The 12,967-nt window shown below is 34.6% G+C and overlaps 1 protein-coding gene across 5 annotated transcripts in view; it reads right to left on the bottom strand.

Annotated features, from left to right (window-relative positions):
• LOC105483174 (alkylglycerone phosphate synthase) overlaps positions 1-12,967 on the bottom strand; it is a 171,032-nt gene that overhangs the window by 71,184 nt on the left and 86,881 nt on the right. For all 5 annotated transcript variants that reach the window (XR_011609891.1, XM_011743862.2, XM_011743861.2 and 2 more), the window contains exon 11: positions 3,328-3,455. Coding sequence is in view for 4 of the 5 variants with exons in the window: in XM_011743862.2 (XP_011742164.2) it covers positions 3,328-3,455 (128 nt within the window). In the remaining variant the exon portion in view is untranslated. The remainder of the gene's footprint in view (positions 1-3,327; positions 3,456-12,967) is intronic.

The raw sequence follows: 12,967 nt of genomic DNA, 5'->3' as shown, positions 1-12,967 counted from the left end.
AAATGAGTAAAAGGACAAGTTTCACTGATTTGTGCAAGGATGAAGGAAAATTCCATACTTGCTTTTCAATAATAGCACAAGTAGGTCTTCTGTGTCACTTTCTATCAGGGGCATATCGAATTGTTATAAAAACTGTATCAGATTAAACCAACTATTTATGTTGGAAATCAACATTTCCATTGTAATGAAATTATAAAGTTAGTATTTTGATACATTTTTACATCACTTCTTACTAATGAAATTTAAGATAGATTTACATGTAAGTATTTGCAGTGTGGAAAAGTAGATGGAGCATCAAGAAAACATAAAATATGCATACTTCTAATCAAAAGATTTATAAGTCTACTAAATCTGTGCTCTATAGAGGGGAGATATTATTGAAGAGGCAGAGTTGGTCAATACAGCCTGAACATGACCTCTCTGAGATCTTTTGTTGAAAATAAATACAAATCCCAACTACTTTTATAACTTCTGTGATTTTTAAAAAATCTAATTTGGGGTTGGACATGGTGGCTCATGCCTGCAATCTCTACACTTTGGGAAGCCTAAACTGGAGGATCGCTTGAGTCCAGGAGTTTGAGACCAGCTTGGGAAACACAGGGAGATCCCATCTCTATGAAAGTTTAAAAAAAAAACATTAGACAGGTATAATGGCGTGTGCCTATGGTCCCAGCTATTCAGGAAGCTGAGGTGGTAGGATCACCTGAGTCCAGGAGATCGAGAGGTTGCGTTGAGCTATGATCATGCCACTGACTCCAGCCTGAACGACAAAGTGAGACCCTGTCTCAAAAAGGAAAAATCTAATTTGGCATTCATATTTTTTTTTCATAAAATTAGAGGTAATAATGGTGAATTAGAATTATGTCATTCAAGACTTGAACAAGAAATGATATGAACTACAATTCTTTAATAATGCTTTTTGTGGCTGGGTGCGGTGGCTCGTGACTGTAATCCCAGCAATCTGGGAGGCTGGGGCAGGCGGATCACCTGAGGTCAGGAGTTCGAGACCAGCCTGGTCAACATGGCGAAATCCTATCTCTACTAAAAATACAAAAAAATTTGCCGGGCATGGTGGTGGTCACCTGTAATCCCAGCTACTCAAGAGGCTGAGGCAAGAGAATTGCTTGAATCCGGGAGTCAGAGGTCTCAGTGTGCCGAGATCGCACCATTGCACTCCAACCTGGGCGACAGAGTGGGACTCCATCTTAAAAAATAAACAAAAAAACACACTTTTGTGGGGGGGAATAGTGAAGCTCAACAAAGATAGAAGGAAAATAAAAGTATTTAAGACAAGCAGGGGATGGAATTTTCCTTCATCCTTACACAAATCAGTAAAACTTGTCCTTTTATTCATTTTGAAAAATTCTTAGGATGTTCACCCAATGACTGTAATCCAAAATCATTACACAACGATAAATTATAATACAAAGGGAAAACACTTGAAATTTTAAAAGCTGCTCATTAAGAACAATCTGAAATTAATGAAAACATATATGGAAACATCTTTGTTTTATTTTTCAATTAGTGAACTTCTGGTCATTAAAAAAAAAACAAAAAACCCTAGCTTCCTGTTCTTCTGTGTATTAATTCATAGGCAAAACCATAAGGCTCTGCAAGTTCTTTTACTTCTTAATATCTGGGGTATCTTAATTTGAAACTTCTTTCCTCTGCTTTTGAATGATGGAGGATTTTAAAAACAAGTACCAGAACACGCTGGAATGTCACCACTCAGTGCTTTGATGTTACTTTAGTATAACAAATACTATTCACTCCAAAAACTTACCTCCAATCCTCCTCTACTTAATAATCCTTTAATGTTTTAAATATTATTGCCATCTTGTCATTTTAGCAAACATGGTGTTAATACTGTATACTCTAGCTCCCTAACCATAATATCATATCCCCAAAGTTCTAGTGAATTAGGGCCTCTAATGTAAGGATTTCAACTGTTATGAATCACTTCTGCCTTACCACTACCAAAGTAACTTGCCACAAGTCCAAGAATGCTTATTCCAGGACCATACATCCTTTTGAATCCTCTCCCTACCCAGGAGTAGTCTAGCAATCAAGATCAAAGGATCTATACTAAGTCTAGCAATCTAACTGACAAGTAAGTGAAGGTACTTGAAAATTACAAAAATTATCCCATCAACTGGTGAATTAGGTAGCCATATAGCTGGACTTCATGAAAGTGGGAAACTGCCAGACAGAATGTCTCAGAAAGTAAAACTTTATGAGTGTATGGAATAAACAGCACTGGGAATGATATATATGTGGGTAAATAATGTATATATTTTTTCTCATTTTAAAGTTCTTTAAAGTATTAATAGTGGTTGTCTTGAGATGACAGAAAAATGAGAGACTCTTCATCATTTTCCCTTTCTGTACCTTAGAAATTCCAAGATAAACATAGACTACTTGCTCGATATTATTCCTTTGCCTCAACAGATTCTTCCTCCACACTGCTCTGGATATCAGGAAGCTGACCTATATGGGTCACATCAAAAACTCTCTTGTCCTCAAGATTCTACTTTGGTATAACTGATAGGAAGTAGTAAAATTCCAGGAGTTTGAAGAAAGAAAAAAAAAAGAGAGAGGCTAGAGTACATCACTTCTTCTCCGATGGGAAAAGTTGAATTAAGAATTATTCATAAATAGTTGTGAACAATAAACCAAATGCCTACAGAGATGTGGAAATTTCCATACTGACATAACTAAATACATAAATAAAATTACTTAGCATTATGTAGTCTTAAATAATATATTTTTTGAGAGGAGAAAATAAAAATTATTTTTAGCATATTATACATACTATATTCCTTAATTTAAGCTATAGCCTAGATAATATTATAAAACAAAGTATAGCCTAATAGCAGCACATTCTATGAATTGATGAAGTTGAATTATCTATATTTAAATTTTGGGGTCTTTGATATTTAGCCATTACTTTTAATTTCAATAAATGTCTCAATTTAAATTAAATATCACTTCAATTAATCATAAAATATCTTACCCAAAAATAACTTAAGGTACATAATAGTCAATAAAAGGCAAAGTTATCCAAAGCTATCAAAGTACGTATCTTACCTTGGCTTACAATCATATAGCCATCTAGACCAAGACATAGGTTTGATAGAAATAGTAACTGCACTTAAAGGGATGACTATACAACACTACCTTTTCATATAGAACTGGGTAAAAACCACAAACATAATACAACTAAATATGAAGATTAGTTGTAACATATCACAATCAACTATGTAGTAGAATTTGAAAAATATAAATACATAAACATATATATGTATATACATATATTTTTTATTTTACCTGTTTTGCAATTTCTCTTAAACAGGCTACTCCTTGTTCAAAATTAGGGAAAGCTACCGAGCCATACTTTTGGTATTCAGGGACTGGTCTGATTTTTATTGTAGCTTCTGTTATTACACCAAGAGTTCCTGAAAAAAAGAAGGGGGAATAATCCAGTACATCACATGACAATTTCCTAAATCATATTTAAATCTGTTTAATCTATTAATTCAATTTATTATGCATATTTAAATTTATGACATCTACCTGGGGAATAATGGCTACTCTACTCATTCTAGAAAAAATTATAAAATTAAGCAAATTTTATAATTTCCCAAAAAAGCTTTAGGAATATGCTTTACTTAGTTATGTACAAATATTTTTCAACATTTTAAAGTAAACTTTCTTCAAGAAGGTTACTTTTAAATGGTTGTTAAAGTATTACAACTTACTAAAATAAAAAAAATCAAAAACAATGGATTCTTATGTCTTATATGTATTCAGACTAAAGTGTATTTTGATATTTGTGCTTATTTTTAGTCTTAAAAACAATTTATTGGGGGAAAAAACCCTAACCGTCAATGAGAATCTAAGATAATACAAGAAATCTGAGGAAATATTATCTCGCTTTTTTCCCTAAGAATTAATACAAAGAAAAGATAAAGGCATTACTGAGATGCCCTTTTAAGAAACAAAAAACACCAGATGGAGACAAAGTAGTTATTATAAACGTCTAACATAAGATGACCACCAATAAAAGAAATGCTCTTTAAAAAGAAAAATACATAAACATACAAATTAAAAAATGAAAAAACAAAAGTAAAAAAAATTTTTTTTAAATGCTCTTTTCTTTTTCATAAGGGTAAGGACTAATTAGAGAGGAAAAAATAAGTTAAACTATTATATTCACAAAGCCAAGCTTTTCAAATGAATGGTTTCTGATGTACAAATGTTAGAAATTAATAACGTTATTAGTAAATTTTCTGAGCATCATTTTAAAAAAAGAATAAAGAAGGGGAGAACTCTTTGAAACTGCAGATCTTCATAACACAAGAAATTTTAAAGTTTTGCAAAAACCAAAGCTTCCAATAAGTTTACAATATAATTGAAACAACTTGTCAATATATAACACAGGATTAAAAACTAAGACAAGTCTATGAAAAGCAAACTACATTAGATCACAACATATTCACCACTATATAAACATGATTTCCTACTGAGGTTATAAAATAACTTATGACTTGTATGATCATAAAAGCTTTGCAAGTTTGGCTTCATAAATATTTTAATACAAAATAGATATACCTTACAAAATTTAAAAGAGAACAAAAGTGACTAAACGTTCTCTTTTGTTTTAGCATCTTTACTGAGACATAATTTACAGACAAAATTCACCCATTTAAAGTGCAAAATACATTTATTTTTTATTTTTTTTGAATTTTTGAGATGGAGTTTCGCTCTTGTTGCCCAGGCTAGAGTGCAATGGCATGATCTCAGCTCACCACAACCTCCGCCTCCCTGGTTCAAGTAAATTCTCCTGCCTCAGCCTCCTGAGTAGCTGGGATTACAGACATGCACCACCATACCTGGCTAATTTTGTATTTTTAGTAGAGACAGGGCTTCTCCATGTTGGTCAGGCTGGTCTTGAACTCCTGACCTCAGGTGATCTACCCACCTCAGCCTCCCAAAGTGCTGGGATTACAGGCGTGAGCCACTGCGCCCAGCCCCAAAATACAATGTTTTGTGTATATTCACAGACATGTGCAACTGTCATTACAATCTAAGTTTAGAACATTTTCATCATCCCCAAAAAGAAACCATATCCACTAAACAAACTCTCTCCATTTCCACTCCCACACTCTAGCCATAGGCAACCACAAATCTATTTTCTATCTATACAACAGACTTGCCTATTCTGGACATTTCACGTAAAAGGAATCTCATAATATCTGGCCTTGTGAGTGGCTTATTTTACTTACCAAAATGTTTTCAAGGTTCATCCATGCTATAGCACGTATTAATATTTCATTACTTTTTAATTCCCAAATATTATTCCACTTTATAGTATAACTCATTTTGTTTATCTCTTTATCAGTTGATGAACATATGGAGTTCTACTTTTTGGCTACTATTAATAACGCTGCAATGAACATACATGTACTAGTTTTTATGTGGACACACGTTTTCCTTTCTCTTGAATATCTATGTAAAGACTTTCTTAATTTCAGAAAAAAAATTGATCCTATTCCATGTAATACCCTGACCCCAGCTACCTTTTCCCAAGGCTAAGTTCCAGGTGAGTGCAGCTGGGAGGTAGTGCTCCCCTGTAGCTCCAGGCCCCAACTGGTAGGACAAAAGCTCTACCTTGAGGGTAGCACACTAAAACTGGGGTCCCAATGCCCTTGCTCTGGCTCATAAAGGGCTGGTTTCTTGCCAGCAGAAGCAAACCTAGATAACCTAATTTCCTACCCCACTTTCTCCCAGCATTCAGCTCCTAAAGCAGAGGTGTTACTCAGATAGAAACATGCCATTGTCCCCACCCCTAACTCCTGAGCCATGGTTCAGAGATTCTCTCTGGGGAGAGAAACAGGTCATAAGACAGATAGCTGCTAATCTCTTTCCAACGTAAATGACTTTATTTGCAACAGAGCATGGTGAAGTCCAAGTACAAGGACATTCTCAAAAACAGTGAATGATGTGGTAAAAAGGTAACTGGGAAGACACAGGTAGATTCACTAGAGATACAGCCTAAAATGTAGCCCATCTAGTTTGCCTATGAGACAATGCTCAGGAGGACCCCTCTTGTGCTCCTCCAAAAAATCCCAAACACTAACCTCCAGAACTATCCCTTCTAAAGTGTCTGATTTTGATTGGATTATTCTGGATTATTCTGATGAAAATGTCACATCATTAAAGATTATAAATGAAGATAAACTATTAAGAAGAATCAAATGGAAATTCTGGAGTTGAAAAGCAAAATAATTGAAATGAACAATTCACTAGAAGGGCTTAACAACAGATGGTCTCTGGCAAAAGAATGAATATCAAACTTGAAGATAGATGTATAGAGATTATGCAATATGAAGAACAGAGAGAACAATGGATGGTGCCTCAGAGAAATGCAGGAAACCATTAAGCACAGCAATTTATGTGTAACGGGAGTAGTGGAAGAAAAGCAGAGAAAGGAGCAGAAAAAATTATTCAAAGAAAGAATGGCTGGAAACTTCCTAAATTTATTAAAAACCAATAACCTATACATCAAGGGAGCTCAACAAATTGCTCAAAGGAGCAATACAAAGATATCCATAGACAGACACATCATAGCAGGAATGCTAAAAGTCAAAGGCAAGAGAAAAATCTTGAAAACAGCAAGAGAAAAATGACTCATCAATTACAAGAGAAAACTCATAAAGTTAACAGCTGACTTATCAGCAGAAACAATGAAAGTCAGACAGTGGTGGGATAATATATTCAAAATGCTGAAAGGGGGAAAAATGTGTCAACATCCAGCAGTTACTTTTCAAAAATGAAAACAAAATAAAGACATTCCCAGATAAACAAAAGCTGAGAGGACTTCATTGCTGGAAAACAGGCTTACGATAAATACTAAAGGAAGTTCTTCAAATTAAAAGCAGGTGACCCCAAACAGTAATTCAAATTAACATATACAAAAAAAGAGCACTTTTGAGTCTTCTTCTATTTTACATAATTACAAAAGATAGTATTAATGCATATTTCTTCTCACATCTGATTTAAAAAACACTGGTATGAAACAATACATATATGATGTATTTTTGGATCTATAACATATACAAATGTGATATATGTGCCAATACTAGCACAAAAGAAGCAAGTGAAAGTAAAGCTCTATTGGGCTAAGGATACGATTACAGATGGTAATGTAAACCCCCAGGAACAAATGAAGAGAAGCACAAAGGATAAACAAAATGGGTAATATAAAAAAAAGTTCTATGTCTAGAAATGTTGAGTATCCCTTATCTGAAATGTTTAGGACCAGATGTGTTTTCAATTTGGGATTTTTTGAATTTTGGAATATATGCATTCTACTTACCAGCTGAGCATCCCAAATCCAAAAATCCAAAATCCAAAATGCTCCATGGAGCATTTCCTTTGAGTGTCAAGTCAGTGCTCAAAAAGTCTCAAATTTTGGAGCATTTTGGATTTTGGATTTTCATGTTTGGATGCTCAACCTGTACTTGCTCTCCTTTCTTCTTTCAGCTTCTTTGAAAGCCAATTATATATAGTAGTAACGTTAGCAATGTATTGTTGGTTTGTAACATTTATAGAGGTTACTAAGGAGGTAACTCAAAAAAGTATACAGAAAAACATCACTAAGGAAATTAAAATGCTACATTAGAAAATACTCACTTAAGGCAAAAGAAAGCAATAATCACAAACTACAGAAACAAAAAGACATGAGACCCACGGGGGGGGGGAAAAAAAGCAGACATAAAGCAGACATAAATTCAACCATACCAATAACAACATTAAACATGAATGGACTAAACAGAAGAACAGACAGAGATAGTGAGATTGTTTTTTAAAAAGATCCAACTATTTGCTATCTACAGAATCTACACTTTAAATTCAGAGATATGACTAGATCGAAAGAAAGAATATATATAATACAAACAGCAACCACAAGAAAGCTAGAGTGACTATATACTAGTATCAGACAAAACAGACTGAAACAAAATATTACTAGCTATTAAGAGGGGCATTTTATAATGATAAGCCATAAGGAAGACAAAACAACAAATATAAACAGAATGCACCTAATAACAAGGCACAAAAATATATGAAGTAATAACTGACAGAAATGAAGGGAGAAATAGATAATTCAACAATAACAGTTTGAGACGTCAATGCCCCATTTTCAATAATGGACATAACAACTAGGCACAAGACCAAGAAGGCAATAGAGGACTTTTACACTATAAACCAATTAGACCTAACAGTATAGAACACTCCACCCAACAACAGAAGAATGTACATTTATTTCAAGTGCTCACAGAACATTCTCCAGGATAAACTACATGCTAGCGAGGTCATAAAATAAACTTGAACAAATTTCCCAAGACTGAAATAATACAAAGTACATTCTCAAGCCACATGGAATGAAATAAGAAACTAATATGAAAGAAATTGGAAAGCTAGCTAATACGTGAAAATTAAACAATACACTACTAAATAATCAACGAGTCAAAGAAGAAATCAATACGGAAACTGGAAAACAGTTTGAGAAGAATGGAAAGGAAGATACAATATACCAAAACTTATCAGATAAGATAAAGCAATACCCAGAGAGAATTGTGATGGTAAATGTCTGTATACATTTTTTTAAATCTCAAATAGCCTAACCTTCTACCTTAAGCTACTGGAAAAAGAAGAGCAAACTACATCTAACGCAAGCAGACAGAAGAATTATTAGAGATTAGAGGTGAAATTAATGAGATCAAGGATAGCAAATCAATGAAACCAAAAGGTAGTTCTCCAAAAAGATCAATAAAATTAACAAATCTTTAGCTAACGTGACTGAGAAAAAAAGAGAAAGGACACAAATCACTAGAACTGGAAATAAAATAGGGGATATTACTAGTAATCTCACAAAAATAAAAAGGATTATAAAGGAACACTATGAACAACTGTATAGCAATAAATTACATAACAAGACAAAATAGGAAAATTTCTAGAAAGACACAAACTACTGAAACTGACTCAAGAAGACAATCTGAATTATTAATTCCAACTAGTAATCCAAAAAATACTCACAAAGAAAAGTCCAAGCCCAGAAGATTCACTACTGAATATCACCAAGCACTTTACAATCGGTTGTAAAGAACTAATAGCAATTCTTTACAAACTCTTTGACAAAGTAGAAGAGGAGGAAACACTTTCCAACTCCTTCTATGAAGCCAGTGTCTCAAAACCACCAAAGACATCACAAGAAAAGAAAATGACAGATCAATCTGTTATAAAGATGGGTGCAAAAAAACAAAATACTAAACAAAATATTATTAACCAAATCCAACAATATATAAAAATAATTAGGCCAGGCGCAGTGGCTCATGCCTGTAATCCCAGCACTTTGGGAGGCCAAGGCAGGCGGATCACCTCAGGTCAGGAGTTTGAGACCAACCTGGAGAAACCCCATCTCCACTAAAAATACAAAATTAGCCAGGCATGGTGGCTCACGCCTGTAATCCCAGCTACTCAGGAGGCTGAGGCAGGACAATTGCTTGAACCCGGCAGGCGGAGGTTGCGGTGAGCCGAGACTGTGCACTCCAGCCTGAGCAACAAGAGTGAAACTCCATCTTAAAAAAAAAAACAAAAAAAAAATTATATACCATAACCAAGTTTAGCCCAGGAATGAAAGGATGGTTTAACATCCAAAAGTCAATTAATGTAATAAAACATATCAGCAGAATAAAAAACAAAAATGATATTAGCAACTCAATAAAGAAAATGCATTTGATAAATCCAACATCTGTTATGATCAAAACACTCAATAGACTAGAAAAAGAAGAGAACTTCTTCAAACTGATTAAGGTCATCTATGAAAAACCCACATCTAACATCATACTTACTGGGGATAGCCTGGATGCTTTCCCCCTAAGATCAGGAATAAGACAAAGATTTCTGCTCTTGCCACTTCTATTTAATGTTATATGGGATGTTCTAGCCCAGGCAAAAGAAAGAAGCAGTATCCAGATTGGAAAAGAAGTAAATCTATCTCTACAGATGATGTGATCTTGCATATAGAAAATGCTAATGAATCCACTAACAGAACTTAAAAAAAGGAATTCAGCAAGGTTGCAGGGTACAAGAATCAACTGTATTTCTACACACTTGCAATGAACAATCAAAATTAAAAAAAAATTCCATTTACAATAGCATCAAAAAGAATAAAACAAAGACGTGCCCAACTTACACCTTGAAAACTGTGAAACATTGTTAAAGATCTAAATAATTGAAAATATATCTCATACTCATGGATTGGAAGACTCAACATTGTTAAGATGGCACTACTCCCCAAATTGATCTAACTGACCTACAGATTCAATGCAAACTCTATTAGAATCCAAGCTGACTTCATTGTAGAAATTGACAAGCTAATTCTCTAATTCATATGGAATTGCAAGAGACCCAGAACAGCCAAGACAATATCAAAAAAGAACAACAAAGAAGGACTCAGACTTCCTGACTTTTAAAATGTGCTAAAACTCAAAAGTAATCAAGTCAATATGGTACTGGCATAAGGACAGACTTAGCAATCAATGGGGAAAAAATGAAGAATCCAGAAATAACCATGCTGACTTTGCCAAAAGTGCCATGGCCATTCAGAAGGGGAAAGAACAGACTTTTCTAAAATGATGATGGAACAAATGTACATCTACACACAAAAGAATGAAGTTGGATCCTTATACCTCACACCAAATACAAAAATTAACTCGAATCAAAAACCTAATACAAGAACTAAAACTATAAAACTCTGAGAAGAAGCCATAGGGGTAAATCTTCACGACCTTGAATTGGGCATTGGATACTCAGATATGACAACAAATACACAAGCAACTAAAGGAAAAAATAGATAATTTGACTTTGCCAAAATTTCAAGTTTTTGCACTTCAAAAGACACCATCAAGAAACTGATGAGAGGAAATATTTGCAAACCATTTATCTGACAAAGACTTATATCTAGAACACAGACTTCTTATAATTATGTAATAAAGACAAATAATTTTAAAATGGTCAAAGAATCTGAGTAGCATTCTGCTGACAAAATATACAAATGGCCAATAAACACATGAAAAGATGCTCACCATAATTAGTCATCTAGAAACAAAAATCAAAATACAAGGAGACCCCACTTCATCCCTACTGTAATGGCTACTATTTAAAAAAGGTTAAAAGTCAGTGTTGCCAAGGATGTGGAGAAAATGGGACGGTCATTTACTGCTTGTGGGATTGTAAAATGGTGCAACCATGCTAAAAAACAGTCTGGCTATTCTTCAAATGGTGAAACATAGGGTTATGACTTATATGGCCAGCAACTCCACTCCTAGGCTATAAACCCCCCAAAATAAAAATATGTCACACAAAAGTTTGTACACAAATATTTAATGCAGCACAATTCATAACAGCCAAAATGTGGAAACAATCTCAGTAATGAATGGAGTAACAGAATGTGGAATATGCATGCGGTGGAATATTATTCAGTTATAAAAAAAGGAATGAAGTACTAATACACGCTAGAACTGTTGAATCTTTAAAATGTGGTAAGTGAAAGAAGCCAGTCATAAGATTACATATTATATAATTCCATTTCTGTGTAACTTCCAGAACAGGCAAATCTATAGAAACCAAAAGAAGATCAGTAGTTGCTTACGGCTTGGGGTAGGATTGCTGGGGAGCTGGAGGGAGGAATGGTGATAGCTAAAAGATACAGTTTCTTTTTGAGGTGAACTTCTAAAACTGTCAGAAGAGGCAAAGGGTTGACAGGTTACCTATTAATACTATGCTGTCTTATCCAGCAACACAGAATTATCTACCATATCTACTCTTTCTCACCAAGACAAGTAGTATCACTTTAATTTGCTAATTTCCTTCCACTATACTGACAATGTCACTAAGATTATCGGTCATTCTTTCCACTCTTCTCAACACTTCTAGAAATTCCTGATATCTTGGAATTAACATCTCATGTTCACAATTAGTTCTTGTTACAAATAAATTGGAAATCTGTCAGGCAGAAATTTCTAAAGGCATGAATCATCTCTTCTATTGCTCTAATCTGTCCACAGACTATGGAAAACTTTAATAACCACTTGATCAAACTCAAAACTCAGATTTGAATGAAAGATTGAAATTCATTAAAGAAGGTGAATATAAACTCTGACTTTAACCAGGAAAACATTTCTATTCAAAACCAAACTCCAAGTTCTAAGCTTTTGGTGAAGTATTTCCTAAATTCTAAGAAATGAAGACATTTGAGAATATTTCTTTGAATCACAGCATTATAATCTAAATATAATCCAAAGACAAAATTGACCACCGCTTAAATGCCAACCAACAGGAGTTTGGTTAAATACATCAGGGCATGTTCAATGAATGGAATATCATGCAGCTGTCAAAAAGAATGAACTGGCTCTAAATGTAATGAGCAAAGAGTAGTAAACTCCCATTTTTAAAAATTATATACATACATGGCTATGATAGATACAGGAGGCAGATAAGAGAGGGTGCCAGAGAATCTCTAATCTGCTCCACAAGTGTTTACATCAGATGCTTTTGTGCAGATGAGGGAACCTACCCAAGGCCTTGTCTGGGCATGCCCACAGTGGACTGGGGGACTACCTGTGCACTGGGAGAGTGGGGTGCAGCCACCAGGAATGTGTGTCTTGTGCAGGGGGAAGAAGCCTGGGCTCTTCAGCTTGTGCATGTGGTGGCCTGGTTTTGATCTGTGAGGTGGGAGCCCGTTGGCGGAACCCCTTTTTTTGCTGAGAGCTTTTTTTAAGTAACTTCCGCTCTCCTCACCTTTCAACGTGTCTGCATGGCTAATTTTTTCCTAGTCATACAACAAGATTTTAGCTGAGCTAAGGAGCAAAAATCCTGCATCAGTTATATGTAGCAATAGTGT

This window comes from Macaca nemestrina, chromosome 11 (assembly GCF_043159975.1).
Source record: "Macaca nemestrina isolate mMacNem1 chromosome 11, mMacNem.hap1, whole genome shotgun sequence".
In the NCBI taxonomy this organism is placed as follows: Eukaryota; Metazoa; Chordata; class Mammalia; order Primates; family Cercopithecidae; genus Macaca; species Macaca nemestrina.
This window is presented reverse-complemented; position numbering and strand designations above follow the sequence as displayed.